At 38.5% G+C, this 23,981-nt stretch overlaps 2 protein-coding genes across 2 annotated transcripts in view; both read left to right on the top strand.

Annotated features, from left to right (window-relative positions):
- Positions 1-13,862, top strand: part of LOC127429899 (paired box protein Pax-3-B-like) — a 31,175-nt gene extending 17,313 nt beyond the window's left edge. Inside the window, exons 5-9 of the mRNA XM_051679254.1 lie at positions 355-554; positions 778-943; positions 3,581-3,771; positions 9,213-9,453; positions 13,327-13,862. Coding sequence (XP_051535214.1) covers positions 355-554; positions 778-943; positions 3,581-3,771; positions 9,213-9,453; positions 13,327-13,361 — 833 coding nt within the window. The 3' untranslated portion in view covers positions 13,362-13,862. The remainder of the gene's footprint in view (positions 1-354; positions 555-777; positions 944-3,580; positions 3,772-9,212; positions 9,454-13,326) is intronic.
- Positions 13,863-16,294: 2,432 nt separating this feature from the next.
- Positions 16,295-17,626, top strand: LOC127429912 (uncharacterized). Its single transcript, XM_051679270.1, has 3 exons — positions 16,295-16,338; positions 16,614-16,735; positions 17,189-17,626. The coding sequence occupies exons 1-3, from the start codon at positions 16,336-16,338 to the stop codon at positions 17,526-17,528; spliced, it is 465 nt and encodes a 154-aa protein (XP_051535230.1). The 5' UTR covers positions 16,295-16,335; the 3' UTR covers positions 17,529-17,626.
- Positions 17,627-23,981: the final 6,355 nt, after the last annotated feature.

The following is a 23,981-nucleotide window of genomic DNA, read 5'->3' on the forward strand; positions in this document are numbered from 1 at the left end:
TTTTATGATTTGATAATTTGCCGTTTTACTTGTGATCTGTCTGGAAGGGAATAAAAGTAATTGTTCCTCTAGTGTTCATTTCATCAGGAAATGCCTAATTACTAAAAACGAATCCTAGCCCTAACCCGAAGAGAAAACTTTTGACATTTTAAGAATAAAATAATAATTATAATAATAATCGTAATGTTTATTCGTGACACACCTTTTCTTTTAAAGATGTCCCCAAAAGAAGGTTTTGTCAGATTTAGCATTTTTCAGCAAATTTGTCTTTAAAGTATAGCTAGGTTAAAAACGTGCACACACACACCTATGCAGAGCTTGTTTATGACATTGCTGTTTGCATTTGTATTTCAGCGATTCCATCTGATGAAGGTTCGGATGTGGAGTCAGAACCCGACCTGCCCCTGAAAAGAAAACAACGCCGCACTCGAACCACCTTCACCGGCGAACAGCTGGAGGAGCTGGAAAGAGCTTTTGAACGCACACATTACCCTGATATATACACCAGAGAAGAGCTCGCACAAAGAGCCAAACTTACAGAGGCACGAGTGCAGGTAGTGTTACTACTTTCTACTATAATATGAAACATTTGCGATTTATATGTTGCTTGAAAAATGGCTACATTTGAATGGCCATCAATGGAGAAAGATGCTTTCTGCCTGCATAACTGAGTAGTTACCACATCTACCAGCAGGGGCAACAGCCCACACTAGCCAGCCAAACGTTGACCACCTGCACCATACACAACTTCATTTCCAACGTTTTCTCTTTTCTAAGGTGTGGTTCAGTAATAGACGAGCTCGATGGAGAAAGCAAGCAGGAGCCAATCAGCTCATGGCGTACAATCACCTGATCCCAGGTGGATTTTCACACCCAGCGATATCCAGTCTCTCCCCGTATCAGCTGTCAGAAAGCCCATACCCACCCACTGGCCTCTCTCCAGGTAAACAGAGACTTGGCAATTCAATAAAGTATTGAAATAGTGCGGGTTCCAGAAGTAAAAATCCCATTCTTTTTTTCAATAGACAAACTGATTTTTACAAATAACTTATAACCTTTGAAGACAGACCTACCGTGAGCTCCGAGGTTGTTAATCTGTGGTATATGCTTCTGTTGAAGCCACCCGTCTGCGTTATTTCAACTTTATTGTTTCAAAATCACATTTAATAGCGGAATTCCTGGTGAACAACTACAGTACCCGTGGTACAGCAGTGAAAGATCCACCAATCAGAGAACCGCAGCCAAGAAAGCCCGTGAAATAAGACCGGAACAACGGCCCACTTCAGTGACGCACTCTGAATGACGCAAACGAGTCGGTCTCCCTGTGCTGATATATTTGTGTATTTCGGAATATTTCACAGTAAACATAAACTATATTGTTTCTATACTTATAATCAACAACCTAAAATTAATAGTTTTATATATATACCCATAGTTTTATATTCGATCATGTCATTTGCAATGCTTCCTGGGATTGTTGTTTGTGCCCTTGTGAAAGACAAAGACTTGTTCCTTTGACTTTGTCAGATTTTCAAATACTTTTCTGTAATGTTGCGATTTACCTCGGAGACTGCTGATTTAATTCATGCCTTACAACTCTTTAATGGAGGGTTTTTTTGAAAAGTCAATGGAAGAAATGAATGGGAAATATACTTCCGGATGCTGAATAAGTGGGCAGGGCACTGTTGCGCTCTATTAACATGTACTGTATTTCACCATATTGAATGGGTGATGAATATTAATGTATTATTAGGGTGACCAGATTCCTGCTTGTGGAAAACAGGACAGCCCCCTCCCAGCAGAAATGAAATTGATGTACCCTTACCTAGGCGCAGATCAATGCGAAGTAGAGGGTGCATCCGCATCTGTTGTCACCTTGTCCTTTTCGCTGGCAGCAATTTTTCTCAGTGTGCGCTTGTCTTTCAAGTGTTTATCATAAATGCAGAGAAGTCCAGTCCAAAATTAAGCCATACGAAAAGGATTGCCTTCATGACTGTTACACTGAGTCAAGATTAATCTGGTGTCCATGCTGCGTTCATTAATGAGAACACACGCTCCACAGATGCAGATGTCCCAGGCAGGCATAAAACAAACCCCACGACCTTGGTTAAGACTCCAAAGTTGAAGGTCTTGCTCTCCAGCTCACAAAAAACGTCTGTCCATCTCTCAGACACGACCGTCTTGTTCATGTTCCACTCAGTGATGCGACAAGTGACAATGTTTTTCGCGCAAGCCCACTCATCAAAGAGCTTGGTTTCATCAATCAAACTGAGAGCGTGGATTTTGGAGTAAAAGTGTTCGAGGCTGCTCTGAATGTCTTTCCACTCTGGGATGTCTCTCAGTAGGGCCCACTCAAGTTTTTCTGTGTTCTCCAATGGCCGGCTCCAACTTTGGAGGTAAAACACCGATGTTGAACAAAAGTTTCTCACTGCACAAAAGAAATCATCCGCTCGCTTGTCACCAGCTTCGCCCAGAGCATCCAACTGCTTTTTAATGTCAGAGGGTATGAATGATTCCTCTAGCCTGGCCTGCAAGGCTTTTGTCAGGCCATGAATGTCACTTCTATGGCTGATATATGGTCTCACTCTACTATCTCCAGTGCATGGTTAAAAGTGGCTGTTTACTTGAGTGCAAAGCCAATCCAAAGTTTAGTGCAAGGATCAATGAAAATGTCTCTTAGAAACTTTGGACATTTTTCCTGATATAGAAAGTATGCACGCAGACCATTGAAAATGTGTAATATTCTTTCAAGAGCTGGACCAAAAGAGAGAAAACGTGTGTTGCCATGCTGCAGTAATTTCTGATAGTCCAGCTGCACAAAAGTGAGTACATTGCATATGACAGCTTCAGATTTGGTGAAGAAAATTTTGGATCATACAATTTCTTGATCAATTTCGCAGTGCAGTCAGCCGACCGAAAACTATGGCTGTGCACAACAGAATGATAAGCAAAAAGTCCTTCACTTGCGTGCACCTTGTCAGATTCAGAACTTGCTTCACAAAAAAAATCACAAACACTTTGTGTGGCACACTAAATTTTAGCAGCACCCACATGCTTTTTTGTATGATCATGCTGCACGATGTCAGGGCAGCCTCCATTGGCGATGGAAAAGCGAGCTCCACAAATCTCACACCTCACTTTGCTAGGCTCTGTCTGTGACTAAACTCTTTTTGAAGATCCTCATTAAATGTACATGCACGCTTCCTTGACATTTTTCCAGCCGCAATTTCATCTGTGTGCTCTTTCAAACTGACTCTTCAATCAGTTCACTAACTGGATGTCTGTTGATAGGGGATTGTGATTGGATAGTTTAATCCAATCATGTACTTCAAATAACACGTGATTTTATTGGTTTTACAAGCTGTGTCCTTGGCTACCTTTGATTAGAATACTCACATGACTGAGAAATCTGCATAGGCGATTTTTAGGATAGGGGAAATATGGGACAAAACACGATTTTTTCAGAATAAGTTGGGATACTAGAAAAAGTGCTTAAATACGGGATTGTCCCGGGAAAAACGAGACGTCTGGTCACACTATGTATTATATAATCATTGTTGATGACCTTTTTTGTTCTCAGATTCAAATACTCTACGCAGACCTCAGCCCCTCCCCCTGCCCTCAAGCCACCAGAGTTCTGGAGGGGCGTGGCAAGAAGGCGGGGCTTCCTACTGTCTCTCCAGTCGGCATGGTTTCGCAGGATATTCTGAGACTTTCGGATCTCATAACAGTCACACTAACACTACCCTCAATAATGGACTATCTTCTCAGGTAATAAAGGCACAAGTTTTGTAAAAAAAATTTTTTTTTAAATAAATTACATTACATTAGATCCGATGATGGAGCATGAAAGAAACATGAAGTAGCTATTAATAAAGCACTTTTTAAAAGGAGCAAATTCCATCCAAAGGAACTGTGCTGCAAAAAAAGTGTCCTACCTCAAAAGGACTACTTTTGACTACTTTACAGCTCAAAAAATGAACGTTTTGCTAAGCAAGTCATATATGTGCTTTAAAGGAATATTCCTAGTTCAATACAAGTTAGGCTCAATCGACAGCATTTGTGGCAAAATATTGATTACCACATAATTTAATTTCAACTTGTTCCTCCTTTTCTTAAAAAAAAGCAAAAATCGAGGTTACATTGAGGCACTTACAATGGAAGTGAATGTGGGCCAATATCTGGAGGGTTTAAAGGCAAAAATGTGAAACTTATAATTGTATAAAAATTACATGAATTCTTCTTTAAACCTCATGTATTATTTGAGCTGTAAAGTTGTTTAAATCGTCATTTTTACAGTAATTTTAGGGTTTTAGGGTTTGTTGACTACATCGTCATGGCAGCAAAGTTGTAAAATTGGCTAAAACTTTACACAGAAAAGGTAAGTAAGTGATTTATCACACTAAAATCATGTTTACACACATATTGTTTGTCTTGTAGCTACAAGACAAACAATATGTGTGTAAACATGAGTTTAGTTGAAAAAGTGAGTTTTTGAATTTTTTATCCCCTTTTCTCCCCAATTTTGGAATGCCCAATTCCCACTACTTAGTAGGTCCTCGTGGTGGTGCGGTTACTCACCTCAATCCGGGTGGCGGAGGACAAGTCTCAGTTGCCTCCACTTCTGAAACAGTCAATCCGTGCATCTTGTCACGTGACTCACTGTGCATGACACCGCGGAGACTCTCAGCATGTGGAGGCTCATGCTACTCTCTGCGATCCACGCACAACTTACCACGCGCCACGTTGAGAGCGAGAACCACTAATTGCAACCACGAGGAGGTTACCCCATGTGACTCTACCCTCCCTAGCAACCAAGCCAATTTGGTTGCTTAGGAGATCTGGCTGGAGTCACTCAGCACACCCTGGATTCGAACTCGCGACTCCAGGGGTGGTAGTCAGCGTCAATACTCGCTGAGCTACCCAGGCCCCCCAAAAAGTGAATATTTTAACATTCAAAAATTGGCCCCCATTCACTTCCACTGGCTACTTACCTAAATAATAACACATGCGGTTTTAAGGCAAAGACATTTGAAGGTAACTCTATGGTCTCCTGGATTACTGAGGTTTGTTACCAACACAGTGATGTGAAAACGCACGTTGAGCATGTTAAACCGATCCGCGTGTTGGCCAAGCACTTGTGAATGAGTTTGCATACCTGCATAAAGTATGTGTCTGAGCTTCGGCTTCAATTGTAAGTATATTAGTGTAAACATGCATTTCATTTACAAACTGATGGAGGATTTAAAATTATTTTGTCGCAATTGACAGCAGGCAACAGATGTTGTCGTCCTCCATAGTACTTTAGTTGTATTTGATTATATTGCAGAAACACAGCTTAATAATAAGAGTGACAAATAATAGCTCGTTTTTTGGCTAAGCCCCTAAATGGTTCAAATATCCAGTTCAAAGGAACTTAGTTGAAGGTTTAGTTGTTGATACCACCTGTTGGCCCACTACTGTCAGTTTAATGGGGTCTTTAGGCTTCTGTAGAAACGATCATACACTTCAAGACAATGCATTATGTAGATCATTTCCACCATCTCATGTCATCCACAGGTCATTTTTCACTCGGTTATTTTTCACTTTTATCTGGATTATAAAACACACACCAACATTTACATCCCCCCCCCCCTTGTGTGATGGATAGGGCGGCTGACCCCCATGTGTTTCTCATTTGTTAAAGGGGCACACCAATGCCTCGATGGGGGGCATTTGTCAAGTACACTGAAAAGCCGCTCAAAATTACTGGTTTGATGGATATGAATTTACAGTATATGTTTGCATTTGTGTTGTAATATGGTTCCACATTCTTATTGTCATCGTCCACTTAAGAAATTGCATCAAGATTCAAAGCATTCCATTGCACCTATTGAGATGAATGTTTCAGCTTGTGTCTTTTGGAGTGTCTTTGCATTTTTATTGGTGCTTGCTGAGGCAACCATCACTATTGCTCATGCTTGGAGTTACGAAAAAAATTAATAAAATAAAACTAAAACATATAATGAAAAAATATAAATAAGTATTTTTCTGCCACATATATTGCAAAAAATAAAATAATATTTTATAGTAAGAAATGTAATACAATTTAAAATAAAATACAAATAATAATACAACATAATATAATAATAAAATGATAAATAAACATGAATAATTAAAAATATTAATATAATAGTTTATACTTAATTTTTTTTTGTGGTGGGGCCAGTGAAAAGCCTGCTGAGGCAACCATCATAATTGCTCATGCTTGAGTTATGAAAAAAATAAATAATTCAGCACATAAAATATATTGCTAAAGATATTCTATTGTATTATAATAAAAGTATTAAAATAAAAATATAATTTTTAATTAAACATATAATAATATGAATAAAATAATCAATAAAAAATAAAATAAAAAATATTAATGAAATAATTTATAGTTATACTTAAAATGTAAATAATTTTTTTAAAACATAATAATGTAATATAAATAATAAAATAATAAATAAAAGTAATAATTCAAAATATTGAAATATGAATATAATAATTTTTACTCATAATTTTTTGTGGTGGCACGAGCAAGGGAAGTAAAAAACAACTGGGCCAAAAGAAAAAAATCCTTACTGTTGAGCCCTGCAGAGTGCCTGAAAAGTTAAATGTAAAGTAGTTATTTTTTTTCCCTCTGTTATCACTGGTAAGTGCGCTGTCCTCAGAGTCTCCTTCAAAGAGAGAAAACACTCAGAGAAAAGCTTCTAGAGCAACACAAACAGAATTCCATCATGGATTCAACACGGCACTCCCTGCTCTATATAGGAAATGGTTTAAGCGAGACCATGTGCGTGACCGTGTGTCTGTGTGTGTGTTGTATTGCTTTGACTGTATTTACGGATGTAATAAGATCCTGTTGCTCGGAGACATGCTTTTCTCCTTTCTGTCTCTATATAAAGGTGCATATTTGGTGCTGCAACTGGACCATGTGGTTATTTTGGCAATAATTATGTTGGTAGATTAAATTATGGTTTAGGAACTTCCCCCAGAGCTGCATGCAACATTTCTGTAATGCAACACAGTATTTTCTCAGTTAAAAAAAGCAATGAGTAAACACACACCTTAGAGCACAGACACACAGACAAACAAACAAACAAACATAAACACACACTCACACATGGCTGCCCCCTGGCTTAGTTCTTACAAAGAATCAGATTAAACAATCCCCAAATTCAATTATCTCTCGCCTGATCAGGTCACAGAGATATACCCAGGTACACACATCTGGATGCAAGTGTGTGTGTGTTATTTAAAAGTAAAGTGTATATATATATATAGTTTCAGCACTACTAGCATCACTTATTGCAAATGCAAAAATAATGTCCTGTTTTCAAAGAGGTCTCTGTGACAAGGAGGAGGGCGTGGCCACGGCCGGCGCTGAATCAGCTTATCAGCGGGAGAGCGAGATAAAGGGGAGCCGAAGGCGCCTGTTTGAGAGAGAGAGACGCACGCGGCTGCGCTGCATGTGTGTCTGTGTTCGTTTATGTTTATGTTGATTTAAGTTCATTTTTATTATTAAATGAATCCTTTATACTGACTGTTCAGCAGGTTTCCACCTACTCCTTGCCCGTCCTTATACTTTTATAGTGGTGCCGAAACCCTGGAGGGAGGAGGGATGCACTGTCGCAGAGTCCTCGCCGCTGCCATCCACCAGGGGAGCAGCCATGGCTGTCTACCTGGGGACGGAGGGGGCGCTGCCGGCCTCTGAGAGCCAGAGGACTCGCTGCCGTCCACCAGGGGAGGAGCAAGTTGCCGTCCGCCAGAAGGCGGAGGAGCAGGTTGAGGACCGGGCAACAGTGTGTCCGGGAGCCGGCGAGCAAGTTCTTCTCTCTCTCTCTCACTGTGTGTCTCCACTCACCCTTTTCCTCTCCCCACGCTTCCCTTGTCTCTCCCCTAGGCTCACATGAGGCGGGGTGGACCACCGGCTGACAGAACGGCTGGAAGGGCAGCATCTCTCCTCCAGAGATGGGGTGGGAGGGTAGTTAGTCCAACCGGTGGCGCCCTGGCCTGAATTGGGCGGGGGAGGAGTGTGACGAGGAGGAGGGCGGGCCGGGCCGTGATGCTGCACAGCCAGCGCTGAATCATCTGATCAGTGGGAGAGAGAGATAAAGGGGAGCCGGAGGTGCCAGTTCGAGAGAGAGGGGCAATGAGGCCGCGCTGCATGTGTGTCTGTGTTCGTTTATGTTTTATGTTGTTTAAGTTCATGTTATGTTTTAAGTTAATTTTTATCATTAAACTTTTATGTTGACTGTTCAGCCGGTTCCCGCCTCCTCCTTGCCCATCCTTATACTGTTACATTCTCCTGAACAGTTTGTATCTCACAGGTAGTGACGCCCCAAATGCACACCAATGGTTTAGCCAATGTTGCGATGTTGGGGATGCTTAAACAGACCAATATTTAGATAGCACCAGAGAAATTGGAAATTTTAGCCCAAGAGTTTAAACCGGTTACGTGCGGTTTAGAAAGGAAATAACAGTCTGTTTGGAAAATAAAAAAAGCGGATACATGTACACTTATGAGAACTTTACTGATATCAGCATTCAGTGACACAGATGAGAAGCACACACCTCTGAATCTCAGTTAATACAGGTACTCTACTAAAATAATGGTGAATTCTGCCTTAAAGATCATGTTTATGCTTAGATTAAATAAAAGTATAATTTGGAAAAATAATGCACTGTTTTTCATGTTTTCTTTTCTACTTTGTTTTGTGCTTTATTATCGTGCAGTAATACATTGACAGTGATTGATGCATGTTGTCATGAAATCCGAACACAACCATTCAAAAGAGACCCATAATATGATCAGGTATAAATAGATGTCTCGTCTGTCCACTTGTGATTAGGTCACCCAAAACGCATCTTAATAAATGGTTTAAACAGGACCTAAATAGACCTGTTTTATTCGAGACAAAATTATTCTTTGATACAAGTAAATCAACCTTTAGGTTACACCAACAAAAGTCAGTTTAAAAGTAAATTTAAGTCAAAATAGATACTTAAAAGAATATTCTGGGTTCAGTACAAGTTAAAATCAATCAACAGAATTTGTGACTATGTCAATTACCACAAAAAATTAATTCAACTTGTCCATTCTTTTCTTTACAAAAAGCAGAAATCAAGGTTACAATGGAAGTACCCATTTGGAGTGTTAATTATGATGATTCTCTCTCTGTCTGTAGGTTATGGGACTAATATCCCCAGCTGGAGTTCCACACCAGACCCAGGCTGAGTATTCTCTGTCCTCTCTCAGTGGTGCTCTGGAGTCGGGTGGTTCCCCGAGCACCACATGTTCCCAGCGCATGGAGCATCTGTCTAGTCTACCTGCTCTCTCCAACATGCCCAGTTCACAGTCCTACGGGCCACCTTCATTATACAACATGGAACACAGCGCTCCCTACCAGTACAGCCAGTATGGACAAAGTAAGGTCATCATTACTGTTACCCTATTTACATTTACATTACATATACTTTTATGCATTGGGCAGACACTTTTATCCATTGTAGCTATACATCGGTATATGCGTTCCCTGGGAATCAAACCTGTGACCATGCTCTACCAGTTTAGTTACAGGAGCTACAGGATTCACCCCATAATAAAACTCTGCCATTCTTTACTCACCCTCATGTTGTTTCAAACTCATATGAATTTCTTTCTTTATAATGTAATAATTGAAAGAATGCACCATTGGCTGAAATTAATGAAATGGCAGTACATAGTGACTCACTTTAACACTCAATAAAGCACCCATTTATGTTATAAAAGTATATGTGGCTTGTGTGTCATATATCGAGTCTGCTGAAGGCATATGATCACTTTGTATGATGAACAGACCATAATTTAAGCCGTTATTTACTCTCAAATCAAATCAATAATAAAGTCACCCTGATTACATGAAAATTACATCACTGTTTCAAACATTTTTGCAAAATGATATTAAATGGTTCATAACACGTATGACAGCAATTCAGAGGTAAAATCTCCACTGAGTGATGCTAGTCAAAAATAGCTAACGCCAAAAGAATTACGCTGTGAGCATCTATGATTCTAGTTGAGATCCACAAGATACGTTACAATGGTTATCACCGTTACAAATTTAAGAGTGACTATTCACTCTTCTACTATTCACTAATATGTACACACACACAGTATGATATTTAGCACATTTACAGTAAATGTGGTTGTCACTCCCAAAACTTGACCGATGGAATTGAACCTGAACAAATAAGCAAAAACATAAGGATAAAATGCTTCACATCAGAGTTTTTTATATTGCTGTATTTGATTTGCAGAGGACTGATACCGCTATACCTGGGTTTGTGTGAGGGTGTGTGAATGTCATGGTTGGATGCTAATCTTCTGTGACAGTATCATGATTAGAGACAGCTGTGTTTGTCTAACTCACTATTCCAGCTCACAGTCGACTCTTACAGTTACAGTCTGATGAAATGACTGCCGCACAGATACTGAGCTCTTTAATGACTCATACTTGTAGAGCCGGGTCAGTGTTTGCTAACCTGATTGCTGTATCAAATGGATGGCACATGCTTTCTTTTGGAGTAAGAGTTCAGCATTTGAAACAACTCATGCAAACATTAAGACCAAATCTTATCAGTATTATCAATAACATTTTATATTACTCCCGTAAATCAGAAATTATAGTAAAGTTTAAAGTAGGGCTGTCAGTCAATTAAAATGTGTTATTTTTTATTTCCATATTATTGGACATAAGCCTATTATTGGCCTATAGTCCACAGCAATTCGTTTGAGATAGATTTATTATAAGGGGTTTTCCAAGAACGCATCAATGGACACATGCGTAAGATGCTTTTGGAACAATTCACTTTGGTTGCATTGCGTCATAAACAGCATATTTAGATCGTTGTGTCAAGTTAAATATTGTCTGAAAAACATGTCTCGAAATCCCTGCATTCAGAATTGAGCTCTGTCCAGCTGTTTTTGAATGCAAGAATGCATCCTCATCACTGATATATATATACAGTATATATATATATATATATATATATATATATATATATATATATATATATATATAGAACTAGATCGCTGACGCAACGTTAAACTGCAAGCAGGAGGTGAAGCCACCAGAAGTGTTCGAACGGCCATCTTGGTATGCCCAAACTACCATAGAGCATCAGTGACTGACAGGCGAAAACACCCCCGTTTCATGGTCTCTGACTTGCGGATACGACAGTTGCATTTCGCCTTCTAGTGACAATCATATAAAATTTTTTATTTGCTCGTTGTGGATATCATTTGTTACGAGGGAGAAGATATACGCAGGTCGCGATGCCTGAGCATTCAACTGCCCCGGTGTTCAGTCTGTTAGTGCAAAACAATCACCAAAGGAAGTGGCAAAACTGTCCACAAGTTGTAATGTAAGTATAAAAAGCTGTAATATTTGCTTGTTTTGTGGTGGCAACATGTCCGTTTGCCTCGGAGCGTCCTTAAAAAGTCAAACCGTGATTTTTAATTCATCTTAAATGCCCGGGAATTGCCTGTTTTCATATTGAAGCACTCGCTGTAGTCATACATGGATACATGTCATAAATTACGTGTTCTTTTGCCATTTAAACCTACCGTATCAGTTTAATTTGAACCAGCTTTGCTTTGCGTGTCTCCCTCACTTTCTGTGTGCCCGCTGCGCGTGTGATACAGGGAGAGAGAGTGTATGCTCTTATTCAAGTGATCGTGAGAAAACGAAACTTTTTAATGAAAACATAAAACAAGTAACTCTGAATAAACACTTGGATGTTCGCAATAAATAAGTCTGAAAATGTCTGTTTGTATCGTACCTCAGTTTCAGTGAACTTGTTCACATTCAGTTGATCTGTTTGCTGATGAAGTTTGTTAGTGGTGGATACTGTTTGATATAGATACACATAACTTTCTCGAGATTTCAAGAAACAGGAAAAATTCACGACTATAAATAAATAATTACATGTGTAGGATGTTTGTGTTGTAGGAATGTACATGCAGATTTCAGGTATAAAATCAGTGATTGAATGATTAATGTTCACTCCCTGAAATGAGATTATGGCCTATTAAGTCAATGGGCATATTGGAATGTTTGGGCATAGCAATATGGCGGTGCAGTGGCGTTATGAGCAATCTAGCTATATATATATATATATATATATATATATATATATATATTAGTGGTCCTCATCTTGTGCTGTCTCTATTGTCAAGAAAGCCTGAGTGTGGTTTGTTCAGTGTACAGCTGCATTGCCTATACAGCTGGAGTTTTGCTTACTGCCCCCTGCTGAAAACATGTGGTACTTCAATCTTGAATTGCTCCTATAGTATGTGAAAATTATTTATTGCGGGCCGGGGACATGATTAATTGTGTTAATTTTTTATTTATCGCACTGAATTAATGCGTTAAATCAACAGACCTAGTTTAAAAACATTATAAAACAAATAGTTCTGACTCTAACTTCTGATTGGATGAGCTGCGCTCAAAGCATAAATGCACACCTGTGATCGCACACTCTATATTAACACAGTTGCCTAGCAACCACGAACAGCCTACTGTTATACTTATGAACTACATAGAGCACAACAGTCTGATTCCGGAAGTAAAAAATACTATACATTTTTTTCATAGGGGAATTGATTACTGATGATAACTTATAACCCTTTTAAGACTCCAGTAATCTGCACATACACACCTACTGTGAGCTTTGAGGTTGCTAATCTATTATATACTCTTCTACTGATTTCATCAGAGCGCATTATTTTAAGTTCATTTAAAAAAAAAAAAAAAGGTTTATTAGCACAATTTTTTGTGAAGAACTACTCTACCTGTGATCCTGAAGAGAAATGATCCGCCAATCAGAGAATCGCGTCAAACAAGCAGCAACCTCCGACTTCGAGTCGGTCCCATACACTCTCAAACTACTTACATATTTGTGTATATCTGAATGTTTTTAACAAATTTCAAAGGGACTGTAGTTCATTCCCCCATGAAAGATGTTAAGTACACAGTCTTTGTCTTTTCAAATACTTTTTTGCTTCAAATCTGGTTCATGGCTCACAACTCTACTTTATGAAATCTCTATGGAAAAAATGCATGGAAAAAAAAAAATACTTCCACAACCAAGATGTCAGAAAAGGTGGGCAGGCACTGTTGCGCTCCATTCCTTAGCAGAAGAATTGTTAGTTCTTATTAATTAGTTCATTCTTATCATAAATATTACTAATATTATTCACTGTGCTCTTTATAATCTTTCATTTTAAATCAAATCCTTTCTTTACTTTTTTTTTAACAGATTCCATTCATTATCTGAGGCCTGAAATTGCCTGAACGGGTCATACAGCTCAGATGTCCAGTGGAGTAACGGTCTAATTTGGAATGAAACTCAAGACACGGGAGACAAATAAGACAGAAATAAGGACCGTTTTGATTTTGTAATTAAAAATAAAAACCTTATGCCAGCTGAAGGGGACACACACACACACACACACACACACACACACACAGCTTGTAGATCACAAAGGCTTTTTTCCATCTAGAACATTCCCTTGAACTCTTCTTCAAAAGCCTTTCCAGAAGAATAATCCTCAATTCCAGGGAACACAACAAGTCAAGTCGAATCAAAACAATGACATTTGGACTAAACAGAGCCATGTTTAAGTGCAATATATGAGAACTACAAATATGTGGCTACATTCAGACAAGACTTTTGTAGCCATTGAGGTCTTTGCGTTTGATACTGCTTGATACTGTCTGTCTTTGGTTCCAGCGGATAGCCAAAACGCAAGCGTGGGGACGAAAGCACTGGGCTGATTATGTACAGTGTTGCTCTCTGACTACATTGTAAATAAGAAATAAATGTTTTAAAAAATGAAAATGAACTTCAGAGCATTATGTGTCTGTCTCAGAGCATGCCCTCGGCATTTGAATGAAGTTTTTTTTTTTTCTTAAATGAGGGATCACCGGAAAATTCAGAGTATGGGAACATAATTGCTTTTGAGTTTGAAACCATTTTGAAATCTTTATCAATACTCACTGTAGGAGCGCAGTGTGAATGGTATTTATGGGGCTCAACAGGTGCATTCAACACCAGGTATTTTGTTCTTTTATTACACCTTAAAACTGTCTTGTTTTTTTCTTTCACACAATATAACCACAAGGACAAATTTTCCAACTCAAGAATGTTTTTTTAATTTATTTATATCCTACAGATAGTTTGCCCAATTAAATCACCTGATTTATGTCTGTTTGTGAGTGTGTGTGTATAGTGAGGGTTTCTCTCTCTTCATTTCTGTCTTTCTCTCTCACCCTTTTCTTTCTCTTTGAAGTTTTTTTTAACCTTCAGATTTCTCCCGTAAATGTCGCCCTTCAAACAGAGTCCTCTCCTTCACCCTGCTCAATCCAGTCCTCCATCATCTGAGGGGGTCAAAGTTCAAAGTTCACAATTCCGGCACATGTTTCTGACAGAGAGAGAGAAAGAGAGAGAGAGAGAGAGACAGAGAGAAGAAGACAGTTCAGACAGAAGAAAATAAAACTACAGTCTGATCTGTTTCTCATCTGATCCTCATGTGTCTTGACTTGATTATGCTCACATATCACAAAGGGTAAGGGTCACTTGATATGCTCAACATCTCGCAATGCATCTGTTTGGGAATTTTGAAAAATCATTTCACAATATTACAGTGTTTTTTTCTTTCTAATTCAAATACAGGCATATGAACATCATATATTCCTGTATATATTTCCTTTACAAAACAGACATAGTCCGTCTATACAACATAAATAATAAGAGTATTGTGGTTGTATGCGGGGGCGTAGCTAGTGGGGTGAAAGGTGGTAACGATTCTAGGGGCCCAAAGGTCCAGGGGGCCCTCAATAAATTCAAAACTGTATTATTTTAATAGGTAAGGGGCCCAGAGCAATATATAATCAGGGGGCCCAGAATTCCATGCTATGGCCCTGGTTGTATGCCATTGCACTCCAATGTAGAACTCGATTCTCATCTCAATGCTGCCCCCTACAGGTGAGTGAATGAATTCAGCTACCGGTTTTCTCAATCAATAACAACATTAAGTAGAATATTCAGGGGTTCAATACAAGTTAAACTCAATTGACAGAATTTGAGACATAATGTTGATTACCACAAAAATACATTTAATCTCATCCCTACTTTTATTAAATAATAAAAAAAATAATAGTAATAAAAAAAAAAAATCTGGGTTACAATGAGGCACTAAAGTGGATGAAAGTGAATCCGTAAACATTCAAATACTCACTTTTTCAAAAGTATAGACACAAGACGTAAACAATATGCATGTTAACATGATTTAAGTGTGTTAAAATTGCTTACTGACCTCTTCTGTATGTAAAGTTATAGACAATTTTACAAATTAGTTGCCACTCTGTTGTAAAATGCCGTAATCTCTAAAACAATCACAAAAAACGATGATTTAAACACCTGTACAGCTCAAGTAATACACAAGTTTTAACAGAATAATTCATGTTTTTATAAAATTATAAGCTTCACATTTCTGATTTCAAACCCTCAAAAGATTGGCCCCATTCACTTCCACTGTTAGTGCCTATCTATCAAAATGAAATCTTTTACAGTAAAAAAGATGGCTATTACAGATAAAATTGGCTATAACTTTACACAGAAAAGGTTAGTAAGTGATTTTATCACACTAAAATCATGTTTACACGCATATCCTTTATGTTAAACTGTTTAATAAAACAAATAGCATTTTGGAGTGGTGGAGGCATAGTGGGCTAAAGCACAGTACTTGTAAGCAGAAGGTTGCTGGTTCAATCCCCACAGCCACCACCATTGTGTCCTTGAGCAAGGTACTCAACTCCAGGTTGTTCTGGGGGGATTGCCCCTGTAATCTTTGCACTGTAAGTTGTTTGGATAAAAGTGCCTGCCAAAATGCATAAATGTAATGTTCAAAAATTGGCCCCCATTCACTTCCATTGTAAGTGCCTCGCTGTCATCCGCATTTTTGCTTTTTTAAAGAAAAGGAGGGACGAGTCAAAATACATTTTTATGCCACAAACTCTGTCGATTGAGCTTAACTTGTATTTAACCCAGAATACTCCTTTGACACCCCTCACAGGGGTGTAGATTCCAGAGATAATCAAAACAAGCAAGTACAAGCAAGTGGGTGAATGAATCCATTAAGTGATTCAGTAATGTAGACAGTTGGTCGCATAATGGTGTTGAGGAAGAGGGCTGGTCCAGTGTCAGAATAAATACCATTTACTTCCTCTTTCTCATCACTCCTGCTTCACTGGAGACTCACACATCATGGTAAGTCACGTTCAAGATGTAGCTTCTAATTATTATTTTTGTTACTTGTGTGATATTAATAGAATTGGTGTTTGTGGGGAGTTAGGTTCTTGTCACATGAATTAGGCTTGATGGTGGTAATGAATTTCTGTGATAATGAACTGTGCCAGTATAGAACAACGTAACAGCACATGGTTGGCACCTGTTACATGTTACTAGAACTGAACTACAGAAAAAGGTATCATTAACTCATTTAGTTTTTTTCTGTGTGTACATGTTGTGTTTGAACTCTCTAGAAATTCACTGTGTCTCTGAGTGGACTTCTGCTTGTTCTGCTTCCTCTTTTGACACAAAGTGTGCAGGGAGAGTCTGTGGACATTGACACCCTTGCCCGCATTATAAACTTCTTTGAGCAAAAGTAAGTCTGTCTAGTATGTCTGTTTAATGAAGTTAACTTTTAAGTAAACGAAAAATCATTGGTTAACCGGTCATTGATTAATACCTGGGAGTGTGTCAATCACTTACACACTGTCACGTTGTTCCAAACCCATATAACTTTTTTTCTGTGAAACAAAAAATTTAAAGGAATATTCCTGATTCAATACAAGTTATGCTCAATTGACAGCATTTGTGACATAATGTTGATTACCATAAAAATTTGTTTCGACTCATCCCTCCTTTTCTTTAAAAAAAGCAAATATCTAGGTTACAGTGAGGCACTTACAATGAAAGTGAATGGGGACCAATTGCTATTTTTACCCAGCCCTAGTCCAGTCAACTAATGCACTATATTCTAAGTCTTCTGTAGCTATAAAGTTTTGTTTCCTTTTAACAAAACAAAAAAATTATGATCTTGCTTAATGTTTTCCAGCTATAAGAGAGTCGATAAAGATGGACATCCTCGCCAGTATGCTACAGCCATCAACGTGCAAAAGAAACAATGTCAAGAGCTCTTCATTCCTTCACAGGAAAACTTCCTGACTCAGGAGAATGCAGGAAATGTGAAAAATGCCATTACTGACGAGACAAATGCAGTATACCAAGGTACAGAGCTCATCGCTGCAGGAACAAAGAAGGTTGTAATCAGTAAAAAGAAGCAATACAATATGCATTCAGAGTCTCTACTTCTGAATCCTGCTGACAACTCACCGATGACAAACCTCTTGAATAAAAAAAAAAGACGACAGCTGCACCATTTTCTACACCTTTGACTCTCCCTGTGTTGACACGTGTCTTAATGAGCAAAGCGATCACAGCATTATAAAAGCGCTTGACAACTGGAAAAAACACAGTGGAATTAAAGCTTTTGTCTTCAAGGATTTCTGGAAGTTTGACATAAAAAAAGATCTTCAGAAAAAGTTTAAGGAGATTGTGGCTCGTGTCCCCCTCTATCGATGTGTGAGTAAGAATAAGTGTTACGCCTGCAAAGGGGAAGGTAACGCTCCCATAGACGAGCACTGTTTGCCTCCTAAACAAAAGTTACATGAGTAACAGTTTCGCTTTGAAACTGAATATGCTTGGATAATCATTTGAAAAAATAAATAATAATAATAATAACTTTAATTACTTAGTGCTTGAACAAATAAAAGGATTTCACTCCACAAACTTGTTTTTGGATTTCATTTCAATATAGGAGTACACACACACACACACGAAATGACGTGGCTGCTTCAGCTATTGTGTTTTACATCTCACAATTGCTTTAATGACACTATCGGTTAGGTTTAGATGATGCATTTCAGATAGGGACATCGGTTTTGTTCATTTGAAAATAGAAAAAAATATATAATCTTATATTTGCTTTTTATGACACTATTTGCTAGGTTTCTGTTAAAAGTTTTAGGGTAGGTAGGTGTAACGTAGGGACAGGCAGGACAGGCTGAACACTGGAATGGACGATGATGTGAGAACCCAAGTGCAGTTTTATTTACAAAGTGCTGGTATCCAAAAACAAACATAAATGACTTGACTAACAGCATGAAAACTGACACAACGTTACACCAACACAATACTTGACAAAAGACAAATGACAAACATGAGGGCTTAAATACATGGACATGGGTAACCACATGACAACCAATGATGAGACTGAACTAACGAACATGATAACGACTAATAAACAGGAACCAATAATAAAACAGAACTGATAATAAGATAAGACATATAAACCAATGAAAAGACAGGACTAATAAACATGGTGAAACAAGAGGGTCACATGACAAGGAAACCACACGACAAGGAACAGGAAGCATGACTAATTTCAAAATAAAAGGCATGAAAAAAAACATGAACAAAACACATTTAAACGTGACAGTTGGTAGGTATTATTCATTTAAAACTCCTTAGAGCATTAACCTTAAAAAAACTCATCTTTTTGGGAGAACATTAAACTCACTTTTAGCGCACCTCAGTGGACATTTCACCTTGAAACTGCAGCGATACGTGTAATGAACCACATCATTTCATTTTGCAAAAGATACCGGTAGCCTTAATGTCAGGTGGAATTTATTCAAATCAAATGGATAAGAGTAAATTCTATCTAGGGATGCACCAATATGAAATTCCCAGGCTGATGCCGATAACGCTAACTCACAGGTCATTGTGGCCACTGCCAATAATGGAAAATTGTACCTTTTGCTTTTTAACCCTTTAAACTGGAGCGGTTAGCTGAATAATTAAAAACTATTCACTTGAAACAAAACAGGTGTTGTTAAAAAGTTTGGAATCTGGACTTGACAATCTGACCAACTCTTAACTGTTGCTGTATGGTTTGGCGATTGTGACTTGAACCAGAAGTGTGTCTATATTACAGATGTATGCTGATTTGAATGAGAAATGACATTACCCTTGCATACATTTTATTACAAGATTATTCATGGTAATCCTGATGAATCGCTAACAGAGAGAATATAACGAACTTCAAACAGATTTAGGTATTATAATGCATTAAACCAAAATGAGAAGATAAATGAACAATGTGATGAAAATTAAACAACAAAACACACAATACAAACACAAATCTATATATACAATACATGTTATAACATTTATGTAAATAGCCACATACTGTAAAGTCTCAGCATTTCATGAAATAACAAAATATCAAAATGTTGCCTAAATGTTGTTTTAATGTATTCACTTGTTTCCCCAATCGGTATTAAAATTGCCCAATTGCTATATACCCCACCAGCAAAAGACACTTCTCTTACCACATAAAATCAGGTAGAGCTATAGAAATATATCTTCATATTTACAATTAAAGCTTCATATTATGGGTACTTTAACTACCTATGTTTTGACATCCTTCATGGGGGATCAAGCTTTAATTAGGAGGGTCAGACGGTCTGGTTCTGGAAGTAAAAATTGCATAATATTTTTCCATAGACTAACTAATTTTCAACGGTAACTTTTAAACATTTAAAAGATAGAACTACCATGAGCTCCGAGGCTGTTCATTTATGGTATATGCCTTTGTTGAAGCCATCAGTCTGCGTTATTTCAACTTCACTGTAAATCACGTGAATAACTACACTACCCATGGTCCAGCAGAGAAAGGTCCACCATCGACTTCCCAATTCCATGATGCACTGTCGATCTCCCTTCACCCTTAAACTACTTACATATTTGTACATACTGGAATATTTTGTAATAAACATAAAATATATTTTTTCTGTACTTATAGTCAACAACCTAAAATCAGTAGTTTTATATATTCCAATCGCTTTTTTTTTATTCAATTGCATCATTCGCAATGCTTCATGAGACTGTAGTTCATGCCCTCGCAAAAGACGATAGGAATACAGTCTTGTGCCTTTGTCTTTTTGCCCAATTTTCAAATACTTTTTTGCCTCAAATCAAAGTTTGGGCAATAAGATGATATCAATGATGATAATAATAAGCTTTAATAATCACTGAATTCTAAATGCTACACTGAGAAAAGTGTGACTGCGGATGTCATGCTGTGTTTCGAGCAATTCAAAACAGTGAATCATTTTTTCAAAGCAAGCAATTAGTCCAATTAAAGTAATAGGCCACCCAAATACGAAACTTCACTTGTCATTTAATCACCCTCATGCCACCCAAGATGTGTATGACTTTCTTTCTTCTGCAGAACACAAATTAAGATTTAAAAGAATATCTCAACTCTGTAGGTCCATACAATGCAAGTGAATAGCGACAAGAACACTGAAGGTCCAAATCTCACATAAAAGCATCATAAAAGTAATCCACTCCAGTGGTTTAATCAATGTCTTCTGAAGCAATCAAATCAGTTTTGAGTGAGAACAAACCAAAATGTAACTCCTTTTTTTCACTGTACATCTTGCTCTTGCAGTCTCTAGTAAACGTCTGTAAACCGACCTGGGCCAGACGGGACCCGAGAACCCGACGGGTTTCGGGCCAGGTTCTGGTCAGTTTTTCAAGTAGGACTTCGGGTTCGGTTGGGTTTGTAATTAATGAGAAAAAAAAAAAACAGCCTATCGAACTTGTTTCACGCATGCACTCTCACTCACAGACATGCGCGAAAGGACGAGTCAGGGGCCGTTCACACCAAACATGTATTTGCTCGCATTTGCTCTGTTTTCCCATTGTTTTCCTATGCAAACACATGCTAGACGAATAATAAAAGGGGGGGGGGGGGGGGGGGGGGGAGAGAGAGAGAGAGAGAGAGAGAGAGAGAGACAGACAACATCTTTATTAAGTTTTCTACTCAGATATATTGCAATTTTTGCTTGGCCTAAAAGAAAATTCAAAAGTCATCCTTTTTTCTTTTTAGATTTTCCATTTTAAACCCAAAAATAAACACAGTCATTGTAAACATTTCAAAAAAAGAAGGAAATAAAACTTCTAATAAAACAAAAGAGCTCTCAGTCTCTCACAATGCATAAAACAATGAAACAACGTTTCTCTCTCAGTACAAAAAGGACATTTATCCAACACAGTTGGATTCAGCACTGAGATAAAAGCATTAACTGCAATGATTCTGTGTAATATTCGCCATTGCAAATCACCCACAGCTTTGGTCAATGGTGGCTTATACATTGAACCCCAAGAAGGCTTAACATTTTGATCAACACTTAAATGTTCTCTCCAAGGTGCATCAGTACATTTGAAGGATTCAGGTTAGTGCTAAGTGTTTATTTGTGGCTAATATCCCATGTACTGTTCTCCGCTGAAGATCTCCAACCTTCTGTTCAATGGATCTTTTATACAGGGATCTCCAGCTACCCTTCGTATAAGAGCCTGGATCCAGCATCTCTGTCCATCTTGTGTTTCTTACATCCTTGAGGCGCTGATAATTGATAGACTTTACACAAGCTCTGTAAAGAGTTTTTTTTTGCTCAGGTCGCTGAGAAGTTGTAATCTAGGGATATCCAAGGACAGTAATTTTCCAGCATCCTCTTGCCAGCCCTCTTTATTCAAAGAGACTCGCAGTTTGGGAAAGTGAGGAATTTCATTCATGTTCTCAACTGGTGTGTTATTCAGAAAATCCTTAACTGGAGCAGGAAGACCAGCCTCCAAGTCATCAAGCATACGCTGAGCGAGACACACTGATTTAAAGCCCGCCTTCGCAGCTAATTCCTCGGGTGTCTGCCAGCTCAAGTCCTTCCTCAGATGACCTATCTTGGAGAAGCCTGCTTCCAACAATGCAGTCCTGATGGTAGTTGAGCACAGCATCTCAGTGGTGATGGGCGGGTTGAAAAACAAAGGCTCTTCAAACAGCCACCGGGAGGGTTTTTCACATTCCCTCGAAAAATAGAGGGTCTGCCACGCTTGTAGAACGCTCTGATAGAATTCTGTAAGTCCTTCCAAGTCCATTCTCTCTAGACACAGGGTAAAAGGTTGTTTATCTAGACCCAATCTCCCGGCTTTGTGCAACAGTGCACATGCCACATCCATCCACTGGTGATGTTGATAGTACAGAAGGCGCTGTACTGCTTGTAGATGGAAAACAGCCATCCTAGTGAAGATGTCAATCAGCCCCTGTCCTCCTTCATGAACTGGGAGGTAAAGGACAGCAGCTCTCAGCCAGTGGTGTCCTGACCAAAAAAAGTCCACAATAGCCTTTTGAATTTCATCCATCAGAGATCTTGGTGGATCTAAAACCATGAATCTATGCCAGAGCATTGAGGCGATGAGGTTGTTTACTACCAGGGCTCTTCCCCTATACGATAGCTGTGGTAGTAGCCATGTCCATTTAAGCAACTTGGCACGCACTGTCTCGATCAGGCCCTCCCGATTTTTCATTTTGTATTCAGGTTTACCGAGGTATACTCCAAGGCATGTCACACCTGTCATTCTCCACTGAATGTTTTCTGGGAGTTCAGGTAGGTTGCTTCCTTTGGGGCCATTCCACAGTGCCTCTGTTTTTGCTAGTTGAGTTTAGCTGATGAGGCTCGCTTGTAAACTCTCAAAGCATTACACAAAGCTTGGATATCCTGTTGTTTCTGGATTATCACAGTGATGTCATTAGCGTAGGCCAAAAGCTTAATGGCTTCAGCTCCCATACTCCCTCTGATAAACATCCCTGTTAGATTTTTTCTCAGTAAATAAAGCAGGGGTTCTATTGCTAGACTGTATAGTTGACCAGACATTGGACAACCTTGTCTGATCCCTCTCTTTATTTGAATTGGGACACTAAGTCCTCCTCCAACTTTGACCATGCACATAGCATCTGTGTATAACATTTTTTACCCATGATAAAAAAATAGCTGCCAAACCATAACACTCCAGTGCTTTAAATAAATACTGATGATCCACATGGTCAAAAGCTTTCTCCTGGTCAAGTGAAAGCAGTCCCACATCAACACTGTATGCTTCACTGTAGTATAAAATGTCCCGTATTAAAAACAAATGATCATAGATTGACCTTTTTGGTATGCAGTACGATTGGTTTTTGTGTATTAGCACATCAAGAACCCCTTTGTCTGTTTGCTAGAACCTTGGACAGAATCTTGTAATCAGAACATAAAACAGCAACTGGTCTCCAGTTTTTGATCAAACACAGGTCTCCTTTTTTTTGGGAGTAGGGAGAGAACAGCACATTGACAAATTTTGGGGAGTATTTTAATTTTAAAACATTCTTGTAAAACTTCATAAAAGTCATTGCCTATAGTTTCTCAAAAAGTTTTGTAGAATTCGATGGGTAGTCCATCGACTCCTAGTGCACGGCCCGAGGACAGCTGATGCACTGCTGTTGTAACTTCCTCAAAAGTCAGTGTAGAGTCCAGAAACTTTTTGTGTTTTTTATCCAGCACAGGCAGGTTTTTAAAAAGCTCGTCTGAGCATTGTTTTTCTGTGAGCTCTTTAGCATATAAGGCTGAGTAAAAGTCAAAACAGCTAGTCTTCTCATCTCCACAGGGTCTGAGGTAACACTTCCATCAGACATATGTAAAACATCCATAAAATTATTTGTAACACTCTTTTTTTCCAGATTAAAAAAGTAGGCTGTAGGAGCATGCATATCACATACAGAGATAAAACGTGCTCTAATAATTGCTCCTTTGGCCTTTTCTCGTAAAACACTTCTTAAAACTTGTCTTTTCTGAATAAGATCATTTTGCACATTTACATTGTTTTGATCAGTTAAGATGTTTTGGATACCTGTGATGTTCAGTTCTAGATTAGACACAGTTTGTTTGATCTTAACTGAAGTATGTACATAA

This window comes from Myxocyprinus asiaticus, chromosome 39 (genome assembly GCF_019703515.2).
Source record: "Myxocyprinus asiaticus isolate MX2 ecotype Aquarium Trade chromosome 39, UBuf_Myxa_2, whole genome shotgun sequence".
Taxonomy (NCBI): domain Eukaryota; kingdom Metazoa; phylum Chordata; class Actinopteri; order Cypriniformes; family Catostomidae; genus Myxocyprinus; species Myxocyprinus asiaticus.

Excerpts from the sequence above, each read along its gene's own strand:
- LOC127429912 (XM_051679270.1), top strand. Across the intron at positions 16,736-17,188 it reads ATAAACTTCTTTGAGCAAAA|CTATAAGAGAGTCGATAAAG; the intron begins GTAAGTCTGTCT and ends AATGTTTTCCAG.